Source organism: Mya arenaria, chromosome 13 (genome assembly GCF_026914265.1).
Source record: "Mya arenaria isolate MELC-2E11 chromosome 13, ASM2691426v1".
NCBI classification, from domain to species: domain Eukaryota; kingdom Metazoa; phylum Mollusca; class Bivalvia; order Myida; family Myidae; genus Mya; species Mya arenaria.
In genome coordinates this window covers 67,324,804-67,350,380 of record NC_069134.1, presented here as the reverse complement: position 1 = coordinate 67,350,380, position 25,577 = coordinate 67,324,804, and the positions used below count along the sequence as shown (strand labels likewise).

At 35.8% G+C, this 25,577-nt stretch overlaps 1 protein-coding gene across 2 annotated transcripts; it reads right to left on the bottom strand.

Moving 5' to 3' along the window:
• Positions 1-104: 104 nt before the first annotated feature.
• Positions 105-25,556, bottom strand: LOC128213974 (palmitoyl-protein thioesterase 1-like). Of its 2 annotated transcripts, none has more exons than XM_052920121.1 (10): positions 25,451-25,556; positions 24,605-24,714; positions 24,038-24,165; positions 22,552-22,622; positions 20,934-21,021; positions 16,004-16,018; positions 15,547-15,637; positions 6,879-6,977; positions 6,483-6,554; positions 105-1,548 (listed from the first exon to the last, which is right to left on the bottom strand). In XM_052920121.1, the coding sequence occupies exons 1-10, from the start codon at positions 25,548-25,550 to the stop codon at positions 1,423-1,425; spliced, it is 900 nt and encodes a 299-aa protein (XP_052776081.1). In that variant the 5' UTR covers positions 25,551-25,556; the 3' UTR covers positions 105-1,422. The 2 variants fall into 2 exon arrangements, with proteins under 2 accessions (XP_052776081.1, XP_052776082.1); XM_052920122.1 differs by lacking the exon at positions 20,934-21,021 and adding an exon at positions 19,845-19,926.
• Positions 25,557-25,577: the final 21 nt, after the last annotated feature.

Genomic DNA, 25,577 nt, shown 5'->3' with positions numbered 1-25,577 from the left:
GTATATTTTCTTCAGAGAAACCAGGCCACTGAAAAGGACAAAAATCTTGTGGAAAATTCACTATGACAGCATCTGATTAATATGAACAGAAACGATAAAACGAATTGTTTATAGTATTTTTTAATCAAATTAAGAGATAAATAGTACATTGCAGTCGTGATTTCGAAAAGGCCACATTCAGGTGAGTAAAATATTAATTGGAAAGCCACACGCATCACGAAATTGATATCACAGAAAAGCCATTCTAGAATTTCTAGTGCTTTCATTCTCAGACTCAAACAATTACACACAAGGGAGAGCAAACACTCGTCTGGATTTTCTTAGTCCTTAAAGAACAAAAAATCAACAACTATTAAATCAAGATACTTATTGTCATGAAAATAAAACGTTTTCGTGTTTTGCTACTTTAAATAATTGAGAACATCTTACAAATCAAGATCCTTTTTAAAAACCTTCAGCATTTTTATATAGAAATATCAAAATGAGATGGAATCCAGGTTGTCACGTGGAAGTTCATTTTAAACAATGCTTCATACAATACAGGTAAATTTAAGTCATGGAATATATCTGAAGACAGGTGCATATATACATAAATACATACAATTTGTTTTTAATATTATATATAATATATATTGTTTGTAATATATACATGAATACATACAATTTGTTTTTAATTAGTTTGGTAATATGAATGGTTAATAAAACAAGAATAAATGTCTTCGTCCTTTCCATCTGATATCTGAACATGTATATATATTTATTTGTTATACAGCAAGGTGATAGTTAAAAAAAGAAAAAAATACAAAAAAGAAACAATAGGAAATAATTAACTTGCAATCACATGCCTTAGTTCATCATGTATAACAATAAAATAATTGTGTACCTTTAAAATCGGGAAGGGAATTATTCACATTTTAATAGGAGTCAATCACATTCAAATGTGACCTAAGAACACTACTTTGACAAAAAGCGTTGTTACAGCTTTTGAAAATTGACGTTTTTTAGGCTTGTTTTTACATATTTTTTATATATGAGTATTTGACTGTTATTGTTTGGCGATTGTCCTTAAAATTAAATAAAAAATCAATTTCAATAGTTTAAATTATTTCAAATAAATGTTTGTTGGAAATGACATTCTTTCTAAACTGTCATGTGCAACGTCTTGAAGAAATTGGCACCATATATTGGAAATGATGAAGAATTTCGATTTCATATTGCAAGATTATATTTCTGTGGAAAGGTAATTTAAACGGATCATGTAACAGAGGGTTTCCATTATGAGGAATAATAAAAGTCCATAAACAATGTAAGTTATTACAATGTAACAATCAGGGGAAGATTACAATCATAGGAAGCTATTTTTTAGCTACTGGTGAGGTTCAGTGTTTAGTCGGCCACATCTGTTACACAGTAACTTTCTGTTTACATGAGGAACTTATTCACGATGTTGTCGATGAACCACTGCTCGGTGAATTGCAGATGGTCGGTATCAGAAGAGAGGAAGGTTATACGACCGGTGTCGTTCAGCGTCTTCAGGCCCAGTTTGTCCTGTAAACACGGAACATCTTTCATTTATTATTTTAATTGTCAGTAATTTTTCAACATAATACATAGCAATATATTTGACAAAGTGACCTCGTTAAATAAAAGGCACACAGAAAAAGTACACAGATTTGAACATAAATAAGAGTTGGAACACCTAAAGCAAATATTTTCCTTTTACACTCTCATATAAGTAAGACTTTTGGATCAACAAACCGAATTTTGACACTAGTTAAAAAATCAAATCTACTACATGGTATATAAAACCCAGAATTTGAGTAAGCCCGCATTGAAAGCGTTAAATGGTTGTAGGCGCGACAAGTGGGATTTTACTCTTTTTACAATTCTGAAAACAAGCAATAAATAACGTGGTGAATGGACCCAAAATTTAGCCCGTAAGTGCCTGTCATTACCTAGGAATAGGTTAAGTGAACTGATGACTTTTTATTACAATTAGCTTGCTTCATAATATTTACTGTTAAACATGCATGTACTAGGATAGTTGATCGAACGTATATTGCTAGTGTAAATATATTTAAATGAAACCTGCTATTGTCTGAGGACGTTTTGGCTTCCTCGCAACAATTATTTAAGATTCTTCAGCTGACTTTTTTTAATTTCGCATTAACGTTGCAATCATATAAACGTTTTTCAATAAAGTGTTGTTTTTTTTTACTTCTAACGTTTTTAAACCGCATTACACCATACCTCCAATTTTGTAACCATGGCGAATTAATTCTTTTAACATGTCATGACAAAAAGTAGATATGACGATATCTGAATTCGATTTGCGCTACTGTAGGCAAAAGACAGCAGACTTAAAACATGATAATGATATATTGTGTTGAAATCCGTCTAGTTGATACAACACTTGTATCAGATATCCGTATATCATCAGCAAATGTCACTCCAGAGAAAATGAGGCACATACATCATGAACAGCTTACCTATTTGTAATGTGTCCCTTCAAACATTGTGTATACCTCAAATAAGTGAAAGAAGGCTTTCGAAAATCATGTACAGCTTAACTGTGTGATACAGACGGCTATCATACATGGTGTACAGCTAATATGTGTGTCCAGATCGCATATCTCAAGAACAGCTAACCTGTAGGTCAAGAGGGCTATCATACATCATGTACAGCTAACATGTGTGTCCAGAGGGCTATCTTACATCGTGTACAGTTATAATGTGCAACAAGAGGACTATCATACATTGTGTACAACTAACCTGTGTGTTCAGAGGGCTATCACACATGGTGAACAGCTATCCGGTTTGTCCAGATGGCATATCTAAAGTACAGCTAACCTGTGTGTCAAGAGGGCTATCAAACATCATGTACAGCTAACATGTGTGTCCAGAGGGCTATCATACATCGTGTACAGTTATAATGTGCGACAAGAGGACTATCATACATCGTGTACAGCTAACCTGTGTGTTCAGAGGGCTATCACACATGGTGAACAGCTATCCTGTTTGTCCAGATGGCATATCTAAAGAACAGCTAACATGTGTGTCAAGGGGGCTATCACACATCGTGTACAGCTAACATGTGTGACAAGAGGACTATCATACATCGTGTACAGCTAACCTGTGTGTTCAGAGGGCTATCACACATGGTGAACAGCTATCCTGTTTGTCCAGATGGCATATCTAAAGAACAGCTAACATGTGTGTCAAGGGGGCTATCACACATCGTGTACAGCTAACATGTGTGATCAGAGGACTATCATACATCGTGTACAGCTAACCTGTGTTCAGAGGGCTATCATAGATGGTGAACAGCTAACCTGTGTGTCGAGAGGGCTATCACACATCGTGTACAGCTAACCTGTGTGTTCAGAGGGCTATCATACATCGTGTACAGCTAACATGTGTGTCCAGAGGGCTATCATACATCATGTTCAGCTAACCTGTGTGATCAGAGGGCTATCATACATCGTGTACAGCTAACCTGTGTGATCAAAGGACTATCATACATCGTGTACAGCTAACATGTGTGTCCAGAGGACTATCACACATCGTGTACAGCTAACATGTGTGTCCAGAGGACTATCATACATCGTGTATAGCTAACCTGTGTGGTCAGAGGGCTATCATACATCGTGTACAGCTAACATGTGTGTTCAGAGGACTATCATACATCGTCTATAGCTAATATGTGTGTCCAGAGGGCTATCACACATCGTCTATAGCTAAACTGTGTGTCCAGAGGGCTATCACACTTCGTCTATAGCTAACCTGTGTGTCCAGAGGGCTATCGGACATTATGTACAGCTAACCTGTGTGTCCAGAGGGCTATCACACATGGCGAACAGCCATCCTGTGTGTCCAGTTGGCACATCTAAAGAACAGCTAACCTGTGTGTTAAGAGGTCTATCACACACCGTGTACAGCTAAAATGTGTGTCCAGAGGGCTACAGGACATCATGTACAGCTAACCTGTGTGTCCAGATGGCTATCATACATGGTGAACAGCTAACCTGCATATCGAGAGGGCTATCATACATGGTGAACAGCTAACCTGCATATCGAGAGGGCTATCATACATGATTCCAGAGGGCTATCACACATCGTGTACAGTTATAATGTGCGTCCAGAGGGCTATCACACATGATTCCAGAGGGCTATCACACATGGTGAACAGCTAACCTGTGCGTCCAGAGGGCTATCACACATGGTGTACAGCTAACCTGTGCGTCCAGGGGGCTATCACACATGATTCCAGAGGGCTATCACACATGGTGAACAGCTAACCTGTGCGTCCAGAGTGCTATCACACATGATGTACAGCTAACCTGTGCGTCCAGAGGGCTATCACACATGATTCCAGAGGGCTATCACACATGATGAACAGCTAACCTGTGCGTCCAGAGGGCTATCACACATGATTCCAGAGGGCTATCACACATGGTGAACAGCTTACCTGTGCGTCCAGAGGGCTATCACACATGGTGTACAGCTAACTTGTGCGTCCAGGGGGCTATCACACATGATTCCAGGGGGCTATCACACATGGTAAACAGCTAACCTGTGTGTCCAGAGGGCTATCACACATGATTCCAGAGGGCTATCACACATGGTGAACAGCTAACCTGTGCGTCCAGAGGGCTATCACACATGATTCCAGAGGGCTATCACACATGGTGAACAGCTAACCTGTGTGTCCAGAGGGCTATCACACATGATTCCAGAGGGCTATCACACATGGTGAACAGCTAACCTGTGTGATCAGAGGGCTATCACACATGGTGTACAGCTAACCTGTGCATCCAGAGGGCTATCACACATGATTCCAGAGGGCTATCACACATGGTGAACAGCTAACCTGTGCGTCCAGAGGGCTATCACACATGGTGAACAGCTAACCTGTGTGTCCAGAGGGCGATCACACATGATTCCAGAGGGCTATCACACATGGTGAACAGCTAACCTGTGTGATCAGAGGGCTATCACACATGGTGTACAGCTAACCTGTGCGTCCAAAGGGCTATCACACATGATTCCAGAGGGCTATCACACATGGTGAACAGCTAACCTGTGCGTCCAGAGGGCTATCACACATGATTCCAGAGGGCTATCACACATGGTGAACAGCTAACCTGTGTGATCAGAGGGCTATTACACATGGTGTACAGCTAACCTGTGTGATCATAAGGCTATCGGACATCATGTGAAGCTAACCTGTGTGTTCAGAGGCCTATCACACATGGTGAACAGCTAACCTGTGTGATTAGAGGGCTATCACACATGGTGTAGAGCCAACCTGTGGATCCAGAGGGCTAACACACATGGTGAACAGCTAACCTGTGTGATCAGAGGGCTATCACTAATGGTGAACTGCTAACCTGTGTGATCAGAGGGCTATCACACATGGTAAACAGCTATCCTGTGTGTTCAGAAGGCTATCATACATCCTGTTCAGCTAACCGTCTGATACTGTATATACAACCTACTCATGTGATAAGATGGATCTCGTACAGCATATACACCCTACCTGTATGATAAGATGGATCTTATACAGCATATACACCCTACCTGTATGGTAAGATGGATCTTACACAGCATATACACCCTACCTGTATGGTAAGATGGATCTTACACAGCATATACACCCTACCTGTATGATAAGATGGATCTCGTACAGCATATACACCCTACCTGTATGATAAGATGGATCTCGTACAGCATATACACCCTACCTGTATGATAAGATGGATCTCATACAGCATATACACCCTACCTGTATGATAAGATGGATCTCGTACAGCATATACATCCTACCTGTATGATAAGATGGATCTCGTACAGCATATACACCCTACCTGTATGATAAGATGGATCTTATACAGCATATACACCCTACCTGTATGATAAGATGGATCTTAGACAGCATATACACCCTACCTGTGTGATAAGATGGATCTTAGACAGCATATACATCCTACCTGTATGATAAGATGGATCTCGTACAGCATATACACCCTACCAGTATGATAAGATGGATCTCGTACAGCATATACACCCTACCTGTATGATAAGATGGATCTCGTACAGCATATACATCCTACCTGTATGATAAGATGGATCTCGTACAGCATATACACCCTACCTGTATGATAAGATGGATCTCGTACAGCATATACACCCTACCAGTATGATAAGATGGATCTCGTACAGCATATACACCCTACCAGTATGATAAGATGGATCTCGTACAGCATATACACCCTACCTGTATGATAAGATGGATCTCGTACAGCATATACACCCTACCTGTATGATAAGATGGATCTTATACAGCATATACACCCTACCTGTGTGATAAGATGGATCTCGTACAGCATATACACCCTACCTGTGTGATAAGATGGATCTCGTACAGCATATACACCCTACCTGTGTGATAAGATGGATCTAATAAAGCATGTATAGCTTACATGAATGTAAAGAGGGCTTTCAAACATGGTGTACAGCTTCTTGTCCTGTCCTGGGTTATAGTATCCAAACCACTGAAGTGCAAATATAATTAAAGAAATATAACATCCAAATTTGTTTAGTGATGCTACACATTTTGTGCACATGTGTGACTTTAATTCAAGAGGTTGTAAGACATCAAAAATAATTTAATAAGGGATATTCAAAATAAATGTGCTTGAATTTGCATGTAACAATATACGTGTATGTATGCACAGCTTAATAAACTGGAAACCTTAAAATGGTAACAGTTATCAGTTTAGTGAACCTTTGTCATTTTATTAAATAATTTTGTTCATTACTTCAAACATGACTTCAGACTGATTTTATGCATTGCCAATACATGTTTAGTATCAAACCTCGCTCTCCTTGGGGATCACCATGGTGTCCTGCAGGAACTTCACCAGCACCAGATTCTTCAACTTCAACAGGTTACTCTTGTACGTCGCATTCACCGACTGCAACAAATGAAAACTGGCATGCTCAGAGATCCAGCCAAGACATTCATTGCATAGACACAGATGTTCGACCAACTTTCATTAAGATCGAAATACAAATGTGGCATTCAGAATGGTGCTGACATTATATAAATATTGCATGGCTTCCAGTGTGACAGTATGTATTGTCAACATGAGGGAAATACTGTTACCCGAGGCGAAGCCGAATGTTGACAATACGTACTGTCACACTGGAAGCCATGCAATATTTATTTTATTGTACCGAACACAGTTACATTTATATACATATATAAGATTTTTACTATTACACAACTTTCAAGTTTCAAAAACCGGTTGTAACCAGATACAACACATTATAATAAGCGCTTACCACCTCAGACTTGGGAAACCAAATAATGCCTATTTTTAGATGCATGTGCTATGTGGCTCAAGACCACAGTTATCTGCCCCCCCGTTGACCATCTGCCCCCCGTTGACGACCACCAAGATCCGGATGTTAATACAGAAAAAAGAGTGCTTGTGTTCAAGTATCAATATTTTATTAAAATTGAATGAAAAAGAGGCAAAAAATGTTCTTTTTGCAGAGAACTTGACTGAATTTGACACTCTATTGCAGAAATTGATAGTTTTCAGCATAAATATTGGAAAAATCAAAGCTTGTGGAAGTCTGAAAATTAGTTGTTTGTAGCCGATTGACTCCTTGGCGGAGGGGTTCTGTATTTGAACTCAATTTTGACAGTCGGGTCAATGGTCAACATGGTGTTTTCTTGTGATTATATTTTGTGTCTTGAATTGTTCTAGAGATGCCATGTCCTTGTTTTTCAATTGGGATGTGTATAAAGTCAAAAGCCAGGTTAGTGTCTATATGAAACATATAGTAAAAATAACTGTGGTCTCACGCCATGTGACAGTATCATGTCAACTGGTCAAAACGGTACTATTATTTCTGCACATTGCCCTTTGAACTTCCTTATGACTAGCTGTGAAATCACCCATCATGGTCAAACTTAAACTTAAAGAAAATGAGTTTTATGATTGAAAAAAAGGATGGGTACTAAATGTTTTTGATTATTTTGGTATTAACTGGTGCTTTAATAAAATGAATTTACTATGTACTGACCCCTACACTGGTCAAGGTCTTGACCCCTACATGGGTCAAGGTCTAGACTAGGGCCCTACATGGGTCAAGGTCAAATTTGCCCTAGATTTTAGGCCACACCAATTACATGGTTTGATCTTCAGCTTTGTCCAGGAAAAATCAGAGTGTCAGAACTGCCTAAAGATAAAAAATATATGAATTCTTCCCTTTTCCTAAGAAACAGGAGTAGAAAAAGGCGAAACTATTTTCCTATATACATATTTAATATTTAATTTGGTAAACCTTAACACTGAGAGTAAGTTTAGAATCAAAGTTTAAAAAAATATCCTACAGAATATTGTTTTTATACACTTGTTTCAGTCTTTCAGAGGTTGTCAAATCAATTGTAATGATGTATTATTAACATGTATTTGCATTAAAAGCCATTTTGACCATTCACATAGGCTCGACAAGAAAGTGTTGTTTGGATATTTTTTTATGTTTGGTGCAATTATATTTAATAAATCATATATAATTAATTGCAAAGTAGTCGTATTCCTTAAAAACAAATAAAAAATATTTTGTTTGTATTTTCTGATAAAAAAGTGCAGCAAATTCATAGAAAGAAACACAGTTTGGTGTGGCCAGATATAAACTACTGTATTTTCTGAGTACATACAATGTTTTCTCTTGTTACATCTTTACCAATAATCAAGCATGACAAACATCATTTTCATGAAAAGCTGCTTGAGTTTTTACATAATATATACGCAACAACGCACTGACAGATGATGTATGACGCACATACTTTGTCTATCTTAAAGAAAATTTATTTTTGGTGTTTTTCCTATTTAAAACATTTTTTTTTGTCAAAGCATGACTATTGAAAGATCCTTATCAAAGAGATATATGAGGGCATTGTATAAACTGGTGCTTTTATTCCAGGAACAGTTTTCTCACTTGGTGCCAGATCAAGTTTGGTTGTTATGGTATCATTTGGCTGAAAAGCAAATTCTGACACCAAAGGCCTTGGTTTTACAATAATACTAAGATGAGTGTAACATCTTTAGTAATAACTGTGAGATCTACAATCTCATAGAATTCAATGAAATACTTTTCTAACTGAATAATAATTTGTAATGCTAGAAATTAATGCAGCAAACATAATAGTTTAATATTGTTATTGTAATAATATATGCAGAAAATCCACAGAGATAGCAGGTGTTTTAAAGAAATTGAATCAAATAATTTTCTTTTACTAGAACTAAAATCTTCCATTAAGTGACTCTGAAATTGATTCCTTTGTGCATCTTATGTCTTATTATATTCATTGTAGTCCCCAGATGATACTTTTCATTGAGCAAACAATTTTTATAAAATTCAATATATATTAACTTACCGGTAACCATTTGAGATATTACGGTAATATGACATCAATCGCAAGAAACATGAGATTTAAAACTACGCTTAAAAAGACATGAATCAAAGTCATGTGAACCCACTGAGAGCGGGGCTTGCCACGACTTTTGTTACATCATGCGATTTGTATTTCAAATGATTAATAATGCATATCAAGCATGTATCACGGAAGGCCAATGCTCGCGGAAGAAATGTCAATGTTCATGTAGGAAATGTCAAAGTTCCTTCAAAGAACACTAATGCTTCCACAGGGAATGTCATTGTTGGCACAGGGAATGTCATTCACACAGGGAATGTCAATGTTCACACAAGGAATGTCAATGTTCACAAAGGAAATGTCAATGTTTGCACAGAGAATGTCAATGTTCGCAAAGCAAATGTCAATGTTCACAAAGGAAATGTCAATGTTCACAAAGGAAATGTCAATGTTCGCACAGGGAATGTCAGTGTTTGCACAGGGAATGTCAATGATTGCACAGGTAATATCAATGATCGCACAGGGAATGTCAATGTTCACACAGGGAATGTCAATGTTGGCCCAGGGAATGTCACTGTTTGCACAGAGAATGTCACTGTTTGGGGATGTCAATGTTCACAAAGGAAATGTCAATGTTCACACACAAAGGAAATGTCAATGTTCACAAAATAAATGTCAATGTTCACACAAGGAATGTCAATGCTCCTTCAGGGAATGCAAATGTGCTAACAGAAGCTGTCATAAAGGGACTGTACTCCGTATGATGAAAAAGCTAAAAATAAGAAAATTGTCAAAAACTGAGATAAACTTGGTATCGATGTGTACAATGCATTGAAACTTACTTACTGAAGTACCACATAGTCTACAATTTATTTATTTTTCACATTTTTTTCGTATTTTTCCATTAAAAAAGATTACTAGGTTTGTCTACCTAGTAGAATTAATTCCTTATGCATGATTGGCTAATCGATGTTATCACGTGATATTACCAAGTTAGGTTTATAGCTTAAATATTCCAACTGTTTAGAGTAAGCCTTCGTAGCACAGCGGATGCAACACTGGACTGCAATTTTGGCGACACCGTTTCGATCCCGGTCTCCGACTCGATATTTTTTTACTTTTTGGCATTTTTTTACAATAATGATATCAAAGAGTAAAACATTTTATTAAATAATTGTCCTAAGATTTGTTACAGAAAAAAACTTTTTTTTTGGCAAATCTGGTGTACAGTCCCTTTAAGACAGCGCACTTGACAACGCCGCTTTGTCTTAGAAATGAATACAATAATGATGTATTATGTGCCTGTCAAAAGCAATAACAATCAAATTAAAAATTAAACAAGAACTGTGATATGACAAAACCAGGTTTTTAATTATTGGCAGAAGAGATTCAGTTTCAACTGCTCTCTTCTATATTTTGTTACAGTGACATTGATCCTAGGGGGCCCCAAACATAATTCCAAGGAAATCCTCAATAAATTCTTCCTACATATCAAGTTTGGTCACAGTATGCCAACCATAACTAAAGTTATTTAGTATCAACCCTTGACCCTAGGGGGGCTAAAAGGCAATCCAATAAAATGGCTCCATAAACTCGTCCTATATTCCAAGTTTGGTCACATTATGTCAACCCTTACTTAAGTTATTCAGTGGTAACCATTTTTTCTATTTAAAGCAACAGTGACCTTGACCTTGATCCTAGGGGCCTCAAACACAAGGTTTTCATAAACTCTTCCTATATACCAAGTTTGGCCACTATATGTCAAACCTAGCTAAAATTATTCAATACAAAAGGTGACTTAGAAGCTGCTCTCCCAGCCTGCCCGAACAATGACGCAAATCATTCTAACAACTTGCTTTCCCTTTGTGAAAACCTGGTGAAGAATATAGAAATGTGCTTGCCAAAAGAAATAAAAAGAAAAAAAGTAAAAATAAACAAGAGCGCCATGATGGCCCTTAATCGCTCACCTGAGTAGAAGTGTTACACATTTGTAATCAATATAGCTTGATATTTGTTCTCAAAGCTGTACACATGATCCATTTCAAAACTGTAGCTTCAAAAATCTGAAAGTAGGTCAAAAGGTCACCTGGCAATGTCAATATTGATATATGTTTTCAAGCTGTACACATGCTCGAAATTTCATAACGGGGACTTCAAAAATAAGGAAGGTCAAAAAGTTACAATAAAGGTCATCCAAGCATAGTATTGATATTTGTTTTCAAAACTGTACACATGGTCAAAATATTATTGCTGCACCTTAAAAGAGGACAGTATCCATTAGGTAAAAATGTCACAGTCAAGGTCATCCAAGGACAAAATTGATATTTTTTGTTTTCAAAACTCTACAGATGGTCTGAATTTCATTGCTGTAGCTTTAAAAATAAGAGAGTAGGCTAACAGGTCACAGTCAGGGTCATTCAACCACAACATTGTTATTTTCTTCATAATTGTTAACATGGTTTAAATTTTCCTCGCTGTAGTTTCAAAATTAAGACAGTAGGTAAAAAAGGGTGGGACCGAATTTGATCCAAGAGGTGTAATTTGCAAATTCTGAGTAGAGGACCACTATATGATGCTCATAACAAATTATTAAAGGTCAGGGCCTAGCGGTGTCAGACGAGAAGTCCACAGGAAACCTCATGACATAGCGATTTTTGACCCCTGGCCAGAGGCATAATTTGATTTTCACAAGCAATAGTGTAAGACACATGAATGATGGACAGCGCACCACCCATTAAAATATATACCTGCTATAAACTATGAGGATTTGATAAAACTACACTATGAACAGCCTAAAGTAACAGTGTCTCAATTTCCATCCTACATAACATCAGTGTGTGTATACCACGTGAAAAATACATCATATATGCTACGTCAGAAGGCAACATTTTGCCTAAAAGGAAGACTTAAATCAACTGTTTTTTACTACACCATTTTAAGTGCAACAAAGGGCGGTCTATGACCCTTAAAGAGCAGCATCCTTCGTTTTATTACTGGAGTTTGATAAGGTGATTAGTTTCATCAAACCTGTTTCCAAAATAATGTTTTGACAATGCTCCGTCAGACGGACATATTGTAAAAAGGTTTGTTGAAGTGTTTTCAGAAACTACACTCTCAATCCAACTCTGGTGAAAGACCGAAGGTGGGAATCCGTAAGCGGCGTAGAATGCGCCATGTTTTATTTAAAATGGTGAAGAAATAGGAATGTAACTTTGTTTATACAGTCCAAACTCGCTATGTCGACGTTGGATATCTCGACTTTCCGGTTGTGTCGACTTTTTTCTCCGGTCCTGAATTTATTCCTTCTTATTCTATATAAAATAAATCTGCTTGAGTCGATTTTTCTATCTCGACTTTTTCACTATGTCGACCTCATAATTCAGTCCCTGTGGTCGAAGTTCAAACATTATCCTAGTTTTTTCTTATGTCGAACTATACATTGAGTTGTAGGTGCGAAAATATTTATGACCGTTTGCGGCATGTCGCTAAATTATCGTGCGTGTCAAAATAACAAACTGTCATAATTGGAGGTTTATTGGTAAATGTGAATAATTAAAGTTGTTTGTTTATTATTTTGAATAAAGAGCCATTTATCGCTCAAGCTATACATTGAACCACACAAGTTCGCCAATGAGATCATCGGAAACATCGACATCATTGAAAGTTTCGTGACAAAGAAATTTCTCTATACTGCATGTACAAAACAAACAGTTATAACAAATGCACTATTTTAAGTTGTTGTCATATGTGCTGTACTGTTTTCTTACAATATACAAGTGTATGAAATAATTGTTTTATATCTGTTTTGTGTAATCCATAAACGTGAATTAAATAAATTTGACACAAATAATTCTTTTTTTTTCACTTTATTTGTTCAATAATACCTTTGCTGTTTTCAAGCCGGTAACAAGACCGTTTAATTAAAGAAGTCGGAAGGCATAATTTGAACAAACTTGGTAGACAACTAGTAGACAACGTTACATACCTAAGCTCTAGGCCTCATGGTTTTCGTCAATTTTTTTTTGTAGTTTTTCTTTTAGGTTGCCATGGCAACCAGAGTACTGTATGGAATTAGTATCTTTGAACAATTTTTAAGAGCACCAACCAAGGATCATTCCTATAAAGTTTCATTAAGATTGTCCTAGTGGTTTGGGGGAAGATGACATTTATAAGCAATTGTTGACGTCGGACGCCAGACGACAGATGCCAGACATAGACTGATCACAATAGCTCATCTTGAGCACTTTATGCTCAGGTGAGCTAAAAAGGCAATCAAGGGCCATAATTTGTATTTTGGTAAAAATAGAGTTATGTAACCTTATTGAGAGATGATCGTCAATAATGGTGCAAAGTATTAAGTCAATTGAATGAAGGGTATAGACATTTTTTATTAAAATACCAACTTGCCCTAAAACTTTAACCTGCCCTAAAGCTTTAACCCAAGTTCTTAAGTCAATCAGGGGCCATACCTTGTACTAAGGATAATAAGAAGTTATGTTAGTTCATTGTGTGATGGTCCTGAATAACTGTGTGAAGTATTAAGTGAAGGGTAAATAAGTTATTAATAAAAATCCCAACTTGTCCTTAAACTTTAACCTGACCTACAAGGTTATCCTAAGTTCTTTAGCCAATCAGGGGCCATTTTTGTATAAAGGATAATATGGAGTTATCTAACCTCAATTGAAAGTGAAAATCCCAACTTGCCCTTAAATTTTAACTGGACACCGACGCCAGGGCAGATAATATAGCCCTCCCTATTCTTCGAATAGTCAAGCTAATGATCGCACAGGGGATGCCAATGATGGCACAGGAAATGTAAATGCTCACACATGGAATGCAAATGCTCACACAAGAAATGCAAATGATTGCACAGTGAATGCCAATGCCCGCACGAGAAATGCAAATGATTGCACAGGAAATGTCCATGCTCACACAGGGAATGCAAATCCTCATAGGAATTGTCAATGCTCACACAGGAAATGTCAATGCTCACACAGGGAATGCCAATTCCGCCACAAGAAATGCAAATGCTCACACACAGAATGCAAATGATCGCACAGAGAATGACCATCCTCGTCCAAAAAATTTCAATGGTCACAGTGGAAATATCAATGCTTGCACAGGGAATGCAAATGATCACACAGGGAATACCAATGCTTTTACAGGAAACACCAATGATCACTCAGGGAACAGCAATGCTTGCACAGGAAATGTCAATGTTCACACTGGATATGCCAATGCTTGCGCAGGAAATGCCAATGCCTTAACAAGGAGTGTCAATGCTTGCACCACAGTGAGCATCAATGCTTGCAAAGGGAATATCAATGGTTGCACAGGGAAAATAAATGTTCATACAGGGAATTCCAATGTTTGTCTGGCACTATACAACAAATATAAAGTCTTAGATATAGGCCTCGCAATACATGTGGATATTGTTTCTAGAAATATGTGTAATGAATTTCAAGATACCGGTAATTGTTTTTTATCATGGTCAAGGTTCAAGTTTTTCATTATAACTTTAAAGCAAACATCAGGGCCATGATATTACCTCGATGTTTTATCTTCCAAAAACAGAAGGCATAAAGGTAATTTATATGAACATTAAGAAACAAAACTAGAGGTTGCTTTTTTGAAAAGGTGCTTGTCTCCCCCATTGTGTGGTCGTAGGTGAGAAATATTCAATGATGGACATGAAATTTGTACTTTTTGGACTAGAGACGAACCAACATAGGGATAATCTACTGATCATTACCAACCTGCAAAGCAAGTATGAAGTGCCTCAGTCAAAGTATGAACTTCCTGGGTCCCAGTGTTCTTTAGTTATTGAGCAGAAATGAATTGTGACTTATGTGACTGGTGACTAACAATTATTTTTTCACCTTAAGATTACAGTGACCATGACCTCAAAATCCATAGGGGTCATCTACTAATACTAACTAGCATACCAAGTATGAAGTTCCTGGGCCAAAAGGCCATGGTTACAATTGAATGGTGCATTATAAGGGACATAAGAAGTTTGAAGAAATAAGGGCCAGGTTCTTAACTGTGTTAATGATTGAATCATTGCACTAAACAGAGGTTTACGATGTACATACCCTTTCTTGGTTGATGTCAGCAAGAAACACACTTTTCTCCGCATACTCTTGTTCGTTCAAGGGGTCGTGCCAGTATTCAGCCTGCACAAGCCTGACGAGACACAAACAAGCATTAAATGAATATAAACATCTACCAAGCCTGTATTGGACTGGTATTCAATATTGGTCTTAATTGGATCTAAGAATGATGTAGCTAATCGGATTACTTGTAATTAATAACTGACGAATACATGAATGAAGTCAATGATGTATGACTCTAAGATCAACTTAAGTTGTATATTGAATGCCACCCCTGGACAGAGGTTTAGCATATAAATAAAGATCTTTTCAATTGAAGAGAAAAATGCATTATGGTAAGCTATAAAAATTAGTAATACATAAATTTTTACATAATTTCATCAAAATTTAGATTATTTGTTTGGTGAGGATTAATAAACATTTAAAGCAAATAACTCACTTGTCTTGAATCTCACTGAAATGCAGAACGATATCGACAATTTATAATCAAATCTTTCAAAAATGCATATCATTATTGCACTGATTTGTAAAAGAATCATTATAGATTTAGTCTTGTATCAAATAACAGGTTACATTTAACTTTACCAAAATCTTCAAAAATACAATAAAATTACTAAAACTCATTAAATTTACTGTAAATGATTGGTTATAAGATTATAGAGATACGATGCAGACAAAAAAATTAACTTGAGAAAAAATCTATGTTATTTTAAAGACATTTTAAATGGGGTGGTGGTATTAGTAGTTTATACTCCAGGTCCCGGCGTGAGCACATTGAAGGGTCCCAGAGTGACAGTTCAACCACCGCACACCTATCCTGGGCAGACTATCTGGCGGTTAACTAGTACAAGGTGCCTTCACCTCTGCAAGGAACTGACAACTTCTGTACATGCCAGGGGCAGTGGTACAGTGCGAATGGTCAAAGAAAGGATTTCATAACCAATCACAACAGAAGTGACCTGGTCCGCCCGGGAATCGAACCCGGGTTGTCTGATTCACAGTCCAACGCTCTACCGATTGAGCTAACCGGGCGGACAAATGGGTTCTCAAACCATTCTATAAAAATTAAACAACAATTGTGACCTCAATTGGCTGCCAAAGCGTGTGCATTTTTCTTCATTTGGTAAAAGGCCAATTAGCTTGACAACTCTTTAACCAGAGTTATGTCACATGTAACATATTGTCCTAGTGTACAAAGTTAAAGGCAATTCTTTCTTTTTTTAGTAATGGCCCGATGGTAAAGGTTTGGCCTGCCAACCACGACTCTGATGACATCACTGCTTCTAATATATCTTAACTTCCTTTCTCAGAAAATAGGATAAATTATCGTAACAAGAATTCTTCATATGCAGACAGTGAATCAAAAATCAATTCATAAAGAAATTTATCTACAAATAATTAAAAAATTAATGACATAAATCCCATAAAACTCCATTACGCCTCTGTCAATTGCCATACAAATTGCACGCAATAGTATTAAAATCTGATTCCCATAGCGTTGAAAAACATATTTTCTTAAACTCTGAGACAACTATCATGATCATCAAGCCTTCAACAAAATCAATTAGGTATAGTTAAAGGGACTACACACCAGATGGTCCCTGGTTATTCAGTGAATACAGTAATTCCTCAAAACAAGCCTAGAATTGTCAATACGAGCTAGAATGAGGCCAATAATCATAATAACATCAATAAACATGATTAAAAGAATATTTTGTCTCTGTCTCAGCTGAGTTTACCCATTTGAAAATATTGCATAATGGTTTGTCAGCTTATAGTGCCAGTATATTTAGCATATTCTTAAATTTACTGGTATTTATGTGTTAGACAAAACCTGTAAATTTCAAATTGGAAAAATATGTTTAGCCTCCAAAAGAACAAGTGTCGTAAGCAATGTAAGCATCAGTAAGTAAAATTCACAAAGTGTTATACACAAACAATTTCAATTTGATGTAAGTTTTTGACAATTTTGTTTTTTTCTTGCAATTGTATCATCTGGTTTCAAGTCCCTTTAAAAATGTAGCTGTGAAATGGAAATGACTTTTTGTAAAAATGGCAAGCATATGAGCAATTTGTTGTCATTAATATTTTATGTATGAAAGACTGGAGAAAGTGCTCATAAGATAAGCTCTCTGATGAGATAGGATGATTTCAGGGGCGTAGCTTGTCCTAAAAAACTTGAAAAGCCCGATGGTTTGGGGACTTTTATATGTGCATTACACACACTTAAATATATTTGCAATGCTAACAATAAAATCAAGCAATTCACCCTGCACGTAGTATTAATAAACACCAAACTTTGGTTAAAATAAAACAAACTTTTGAGTTGTTCAAAGTGTTTGAGTAGCCATTATCTTTTTTTGCATTTAAATTTTGTCATTTTTCAAAATAGTTGTAGGCCAAGGCCTACAAAGCCTATATGTAGCTACGCCACATATACGTTGGTGAAGTCATCAGTTACCTATACATGTGTCCAGCTGAGCTCAAATTGATGTATTTTGGACTGTATCGAACTTTAAGCAACTCATTTTATTTGAAACAAAACATAAACAATTGTATTTCAATTGCTGAATTTTGTTTTGTTTGTTTGCTAATTCTGATTGAAAAAAAGCTTCATTTACATGATATATTGTAACAACAATATATCCATCATCTTAGAAACGCATCTCATTCATTAGTGAAAACCCTGAAAACGACATCTAAATAGATACAGGAAACAAAATGTGTTGATCTTTTAAAGCTGCACTCTCACAGATTGAATATTTTGACAACTTTTTTTATTTTTTATCTTGAAACGATCCAATTTTTGCGAAAATGCATGGAAACAAGTTATATAGGATTGCTGACAAAAAATTAGAGTCGCGGATTTTTTATATTAAATTAAATTGATGTTTTATACATTTTTCTTAAACAGTTTAAGCCATAAAACATTAATTTTCGAACGGAAATATGAAAATCTGCAATCTGATCTTTTGTCAGCCATCTTTTATCATTGATTTGCAGATATTTATGCTGACAAAAAATTAGAGTCCCGGATTTTTTATATTAAAGTTCAACAAGAGCTGTCACAGAGACAGCGCGCTCGACTATTCCGCCGCTTTTCAGTGTAAGGATTGAACAGTTTTGGCCAAACATGCATGGATCACTGTTAGATTAGATTTCAATGCAATTTATGATGTGCTGGGATAGTAACATAAATGTGGTTACATGCAAAATTTCAACCAGATTTTTTAAGTCTAATAATAAAGGGCAATTATTTGCAAAATACATTTATATATCTTGGTTATTCAATTACGTTGAGTGGTTGAATACCATTCTATAAAGTCTCAATTCAATACATCGAGTAGTTGCTTAGAAATTAACCTTAACCAGAATTTCTATGTCGAATAATAAAGGCCTATTATTTGAATTAAATGCAAACTAGAGTTATCTAACTTGGTTAATTAAGTAGGTTGGATGGTTGAGAACCAATGTATTAAGTCTCAATGCAATAACTCAAGTAGTTGCTGAGATATTAACCTATGTGTGCTTGTACACAAAACCTTAACCAGAATTTCTAAGTCGAATAATAAAGGCCTATTATTGGCATTAAATGCAAACTAGAGTTATCTAACATGGTTAATTGAGTAGGTTGGATGGTTGAGTACCATTCTATCAAGTCTCAATGCAAAACCTCAAGTAGTTGCTGAGATATTAACCTATGTGTGCTTGCACGCAAAACCTTAACCAGAATTTCTAAGTCAAATAATAAAGGCTTATTATTGGCATTAAATGCAAAGTAGAGTTATCTTACTTGGTTAATTAAGTAGGTTGGATGGTTGAGTACCATTGTATAAAGTCTCAATGCAACACCTCAACCTACCTTAACCAAGGGGTGACACCGACGCCGACGCTTGGGTGAGTAGTATAGCTCTCCATATTCTTCGAATAGTCGAGCTAAAAATTGATGTTTTATACATTTTTAAACTGTTTTTCTTAAACTGTTAGTAACAGTTTAAGCCATAAAACATTAATGTTCAAACAGAAATATGAAAATCTGCAATCTGATCATTTGTCAGCCATCTTACATCATTGATTTGTAGATATTTATGCAAAAATTTGCTCTTTCCAAGACAAAAAATAAAAAAAAGTTGTAAAAATGGTATATCTGTGAGAGTGCAGCTTTAAGGTACAAAATGCATTTATCACTTAAGCTCTTTCAAAACTTTCAATATTCTAATGATGAATAGTATCACTGATTGTAGACGCTGCTCCAATGTATGTAAACAAACAATACTTACGGAACATATACGCCTTCATTCAACAGTTTTCTGACCAGTTCACATATGGTGGAGCTTGCACAATGGGGTAGTCCGAATACGCCTGTGGGGAGAGAGAAGGGTGGGGTGATGCTGTGGTGGGTAACATGGGTAGAAGTGAGGAGAAATACCATTGGAATAGCTAGGAGATGACTTATTAAAAAAAACGGCACCATTAAAATACTTCAACTGCAACTCTTTGTTGACTTCCAAAATGTTATAGTGTATAGTTTTCCTTTTAAGCTGCATATTGTAATAGTTGTTCATATATAAAATTTCATAAAGTTTATTGCATATTTATAGATTTTATTGGTAAATGCAAACAGTAAACTTACATATAACACCTGCTGTGCCAACCATATATTTAATAAGCCATATTGTTGCAGACTACTATTTAATTTGTACAAAAAATATTTTTTATGTCTGTGGAAATTTAATCAACATTAAACAAAGGCAAAATTTGATTCAACCTTGAGAAAAGACATGAGTCTTAATGTATGATGATTTTACATTACAGCAAATGGCAAGGTCAACTTCACTAAATAAACAACAAATTCACTTTGCAAAAAGTAACACCAGTAACAGCATAAATAAACCAGGAAAGAGGCTTATCTTCCAAAGAAAGCATAAAATCAAATTCAAAACAATACAATGCACAAGCGTTTGACTTGTAAGGCAAAGGTGCTTCCTCAAATTATCTTACACAAAAATGTATGCGTTATACGGCGGGTAACCTATACATTATAAGTTAGTTATTTCTACTTAATATTAACTTGATCACTATGATGAAAGTTGTAAGCTTATAGAACCATGCATTAGTCAGTTTCCTGGAAAGAAACCCCAAGGACATGAGATAGTTCCCTTAGTGGGGATCGACCCACAATTTATAGGGTGAGAGGTGGACACCTAAACCTCATCCATAGTGACCTTTAATTCTATCAAATATGATTTTAATGTCATGATAAAAATCAAAATCAGAATCTTCATATTCAAAACAAGCTTCATCATATAAGGGCAAGGTTGGGAGTATACATGTAAATAAACTGCATGGATATTGAACATGTAACTTACGAAATGTAAGCCCCAATATTTAGAAGCTTTCGCACATATTCACAAAGGGTTTCATTACCCCCTGGGCAATGTGGAAATCCAAACACTCCTGAAAATACCGACAAGTGTTTAATGTACTCTGGAAAGTGGAAACTATTACCCCCTGGGCAATGTGGAAATCCAAACACTACTGAAACTGCCAAAATATGTTTAATGTACTCTGGAAAGTGGAAACTATTACCCCCTGGGCAAAGTGGAAATCCAAACACCCCTGAAGATGCCGAAATATGTTTAATGTACTCTGGAAAATGGAAACTATTACCCCCTGGGCAATGTGGAAATCCAAACACCCCTGAAGATGCCGAAATATGTTTAATGTACTCTGGAAAGTGGAAACTATTTCCCCCTGGGCAATGTGGAAATCCAAACACCCCTGAAGATGCCGAAATATGTTTAATGTACTCTGGAAAATGGAAACTATTACCCCCTGGGCAATGTGGAAATCCAAACACTCCTGAAACTGCCAAAATATGTTTAATGTACTCTGGAAAGTGGAAACTATTTCCCCCTGGGCAATGTGGAAATCCAAACACCCCTGAAGATGCCGAAATATGTTTAATGTACTCTGGAAAGTGGAAACTATTACCCCCTGGGCAATGTGGAAATCCAAACAGTCCTGAAGATGCCGAAATACGGTATGTTTAATGTACTCTGGAAAGTGGAAACTATTACCCCTGGGCAATGTAGAAAACTTAACCCTTCCGAAAATAACTACACATGTTAAATGTACCCTGAAAAGTGGAAACAATTACCTCCTGGTTAATGTGGGAATCCAAACACTTCCGAAAATAACTACAAAAGTTTAATGTACAGTGGAAAGTGGAAACAATTACCCCCTGAACAATTTTGAAATACAAATACTCCTGAAAATACCAACAAATGGTTGATGTATACTAGAATGTGGAAACAAAAACAACAAATCTTTCAGCACACAGTGGCTCTCTGACATGTATTGGAGATGATCAAATCACTGTAATCATGACATTTTCATCAAAAAATTGTGGAAAAAATTCAACTCCTTCATCACCTTTAATTTTCGACTTGTTTTCTTAGAAAAACAAAAAATCTATAAAGTATTCCAGTAATTAAGTTAAAATTCGTGATTTTATCTGTCCATAATTGACTGCAACCTTTAAAGGAAGGGGCATAATAGCAATGTTTATCTTGACTGCTTCCCCGCAGTTGCTTTCTCCTGAGCAGAAAGCCGTAATGGAAATGATTAATAGTTTCCCAAGTTAAGTTGTTTTGAAGTTAAAATATTTTGCCAGTGAACACACAAAACTCATTTGATGTAAATGAAGGTATTTATGTATGATTTAATTATGGCACTCTCATAGTCAAACAAGCTAATCATGAACATAGAAAATATGTAATAAAATAGTGCATAATGACACATGGAAATACCCAATGTATCTGAATGGTTAAAAATTAAACTTATGTAAAATTGCTTTAAAACTTCTATATAGTTCCTTCAAGAAAGATACTGACAAATAAGGGATAATAAATGCTTAAAAGAGTAAAATCATAAAAGGATTTTCAGAGATTTAAGGGAAAATCATTAGAGATTTTATTTTCATACCTTGGTGTTGACCTCCTACGGATATCAGGTTGAGCATGGGTGGGCTTGGACAACGCTGGGCAACAGCTCGCCTGCAGAAAAAGGTTTTACATGTAACTTAACTTACTGTTGTGTTTATCAACCACAATGTATGAACTGCAATAGCTCCATCAATAAATATACGTCCTGTTTGAAGGCAGGATAATTTACTATTTCCTTTGAAAAAAGATAATTTGTGATAAGGATGTATTTATAAAAAGTTCAATATAGCCATAAGGTTTACAGAATATTATTTCAGATTGTTAGCATCTTTGAAATATGATGTGTATACACTCAGATAAGGAATAAAGAAAACATTTCTTTGGACAAAATTTCCTTCAGGGAATATTTTTTTATAATAATCACACTTTTCGTACTAACATAATATGTCTTTCACATTTAATTGTGGAAAGAGAATTCAAATACACTCGAGTGAATGTGTTATCGAGTGTATCTTCAAGTTACAACAGAACAAAATTTTGAAGTAAAAGCTCTTCAGGAAGGCCAATGATTATAACATTATTAATTTTACAGTGACTTAAACTAGGACAAGCTACATGACGCTTAAATCCTTCAGACTGTTTTATTGGTTAGTGATGCATTGTTTTAAAAAGCCACATTAATTTGTGTCTGACTTTACTTATGCAAATGCTATGAGAACCATGCATTCGCAATGTTCTAAATCACACATTGATTATTATGTACTGCAACATGTGTAATTTTATTGGTTTTGATTCAACTTTTCTTTTTAAAAAACATGTAGAACTTTATTAGTAGGTAGATCATTGCAGGTTAGGAATATAACAAATTTATGACAGAAAGTACTCAAGTACTCTCATTAGAATATGATCAAAATTGTTGCTTGCGTATTATAGATCAAATTAATGGACTTGGAAAAAATGTTTAAGGTTCAGGTTTTCCCTGTGTATTAAACAGTATGGTATCAAGAGTTTAAACTTGATTTTTCACTCTATTATATCCCTTCTTATTATCTATCCTAGTACAATATATCTACATGAATACTAGGTATTCATAATACACTCTGCTAAGACCCAATATGGTTTTCTTTGCCCCCTTACATCCCATATCAGGTCACCAGTACTAACCCCATAACTGATAATATACACACCAAACTTTGCCCAATCTGTCTATATTATATAATAATTTCTATTGTTTTTATTTATCACATTAAATGTATTTGTTATCCTTTATTGCTTCATTATCAACCTTATCTCAATGAACTGCAATATCTATTAACAATACAAATATACTAGTATAACTCTCATTTTAAGTAAAGGTTATGTACTAGAGTTAATCTTAAAGAAGATAAAGGATGCAATTTATAAAATGTTCATTATAAATAAGAACAAGAATTTAAATGAAAAGTTCATAAAAATCTTTATGAAGTCATAAATATTGAAAATTAAGTTGAGCAACAAGACATTCAACATAAATAGATTATAGCTACAGGAATTGTCCGCCTTGTGAGAATCCCACAGCATTGTATCCATCCTGGAGCTTGGGGTCAGCAGCGAGCTTAGAGCAAACCATGGTGATCTGGTCATTCACATTCATGAAGAACCCATTCAGAGTATCCTGGAAAATAATATTTCATGTATGACCATATGCTGGTATAATAAAGGCATTTTCAAGGGCCATAATCCAGTCATGCATGGGTGGAGCTGGTTGGATAATGAATATTTGTATATATATAAGTTTGTTTGAGATACAATCAAAACTGATTACTGCATCACATTCACAAGTAATTGTTTACAAACACACACACACGGATGACAGACTTTGGCCAGTAGAGCTACATGTAAATACTGTTATTGTTTAATTTCTCAGTCCAAAAACTGACAAACAATATGAAGCTTGGTATGGCCTAAGCCTGGCAAGTTATTGTTTGGTTCCTAAGTCCAAAAACCGACAAACAATATGAAGCTTGGTATTGCCTTAGCCTGGCAATTATTTACCATTGCAGACCATGCAGGCTTAGATGTAAAATGTGCTCAATTCAACCACTGCTTTATACCTCTTCAATTGAAGAGCCAATTTCAAGAGAGCGGACATACGCGCCCGTCACCTGCTTCTCAATCAGTTTCTTGATGGAGCCCATACTCAACGGGTTACAGCAGCTGTCACCTGCAATATATAATGTTTGTCAAACTCAGAAATTTAAAAGATCTTCCTATGCCTGTTACTCCAATAATATTTTAAGCTCTTTGCTTATCAATTTAGATTTACAGAATGGTCATTAGAAACTTTGAAATATTATGAGTATACATTCAGTAACAAAATAAATATTAGTTATTACATCTGTTGGCAATAATTTTCATGCCTGGAATAATTTTCATTTTAACTTCTGACACTACCCATTTTCATTGAAAATCAAAATGTTATTGTTCACTTTATTTCTTTACACAATGTTTGCCCTTAGCTGGATTAGGTATTCAATTTTTAAATAACGAGATTGGACATTTACCAGAATGTAAATGTCCCCAAAATAATTTGAACATTGGTCAAGATCATAGTCAACAGTGATAGGAAAAAATTGTCCGAACAATGACTCAAAATGACCATATTCAGGCTTTTTCAAGCAAATTTCGTCAAGTTTAGGTCAAACTTGATACGCATAATAACTTGAGAACAATGTTGTTGCTATCATCAACATTTTGTCACAATGATTTCAAACCAAACAATGATTAAAATTCCTGTTGAACAGACTATTTTATTTTCAATTATATAAATTCACAACTAATAGTGGACTTTAACCTGAGACAGACAAAAAGGGTAACGTCAAATAACATAACAGTGTCATATAACATAACAATCAAGAGGTAATTAACTAAAATTTATGTAACTTTTAACTGTTTCTTACCCATGCCATGCCAAATAACGACTGGCACTGGCCCATTTGATGCATATACGACAAAACACAAAAACGAGGAAATCAATAACAGTTTCATGTTGTCTGCCATCTTGAAGTCATATGACTTTGGGAGCAA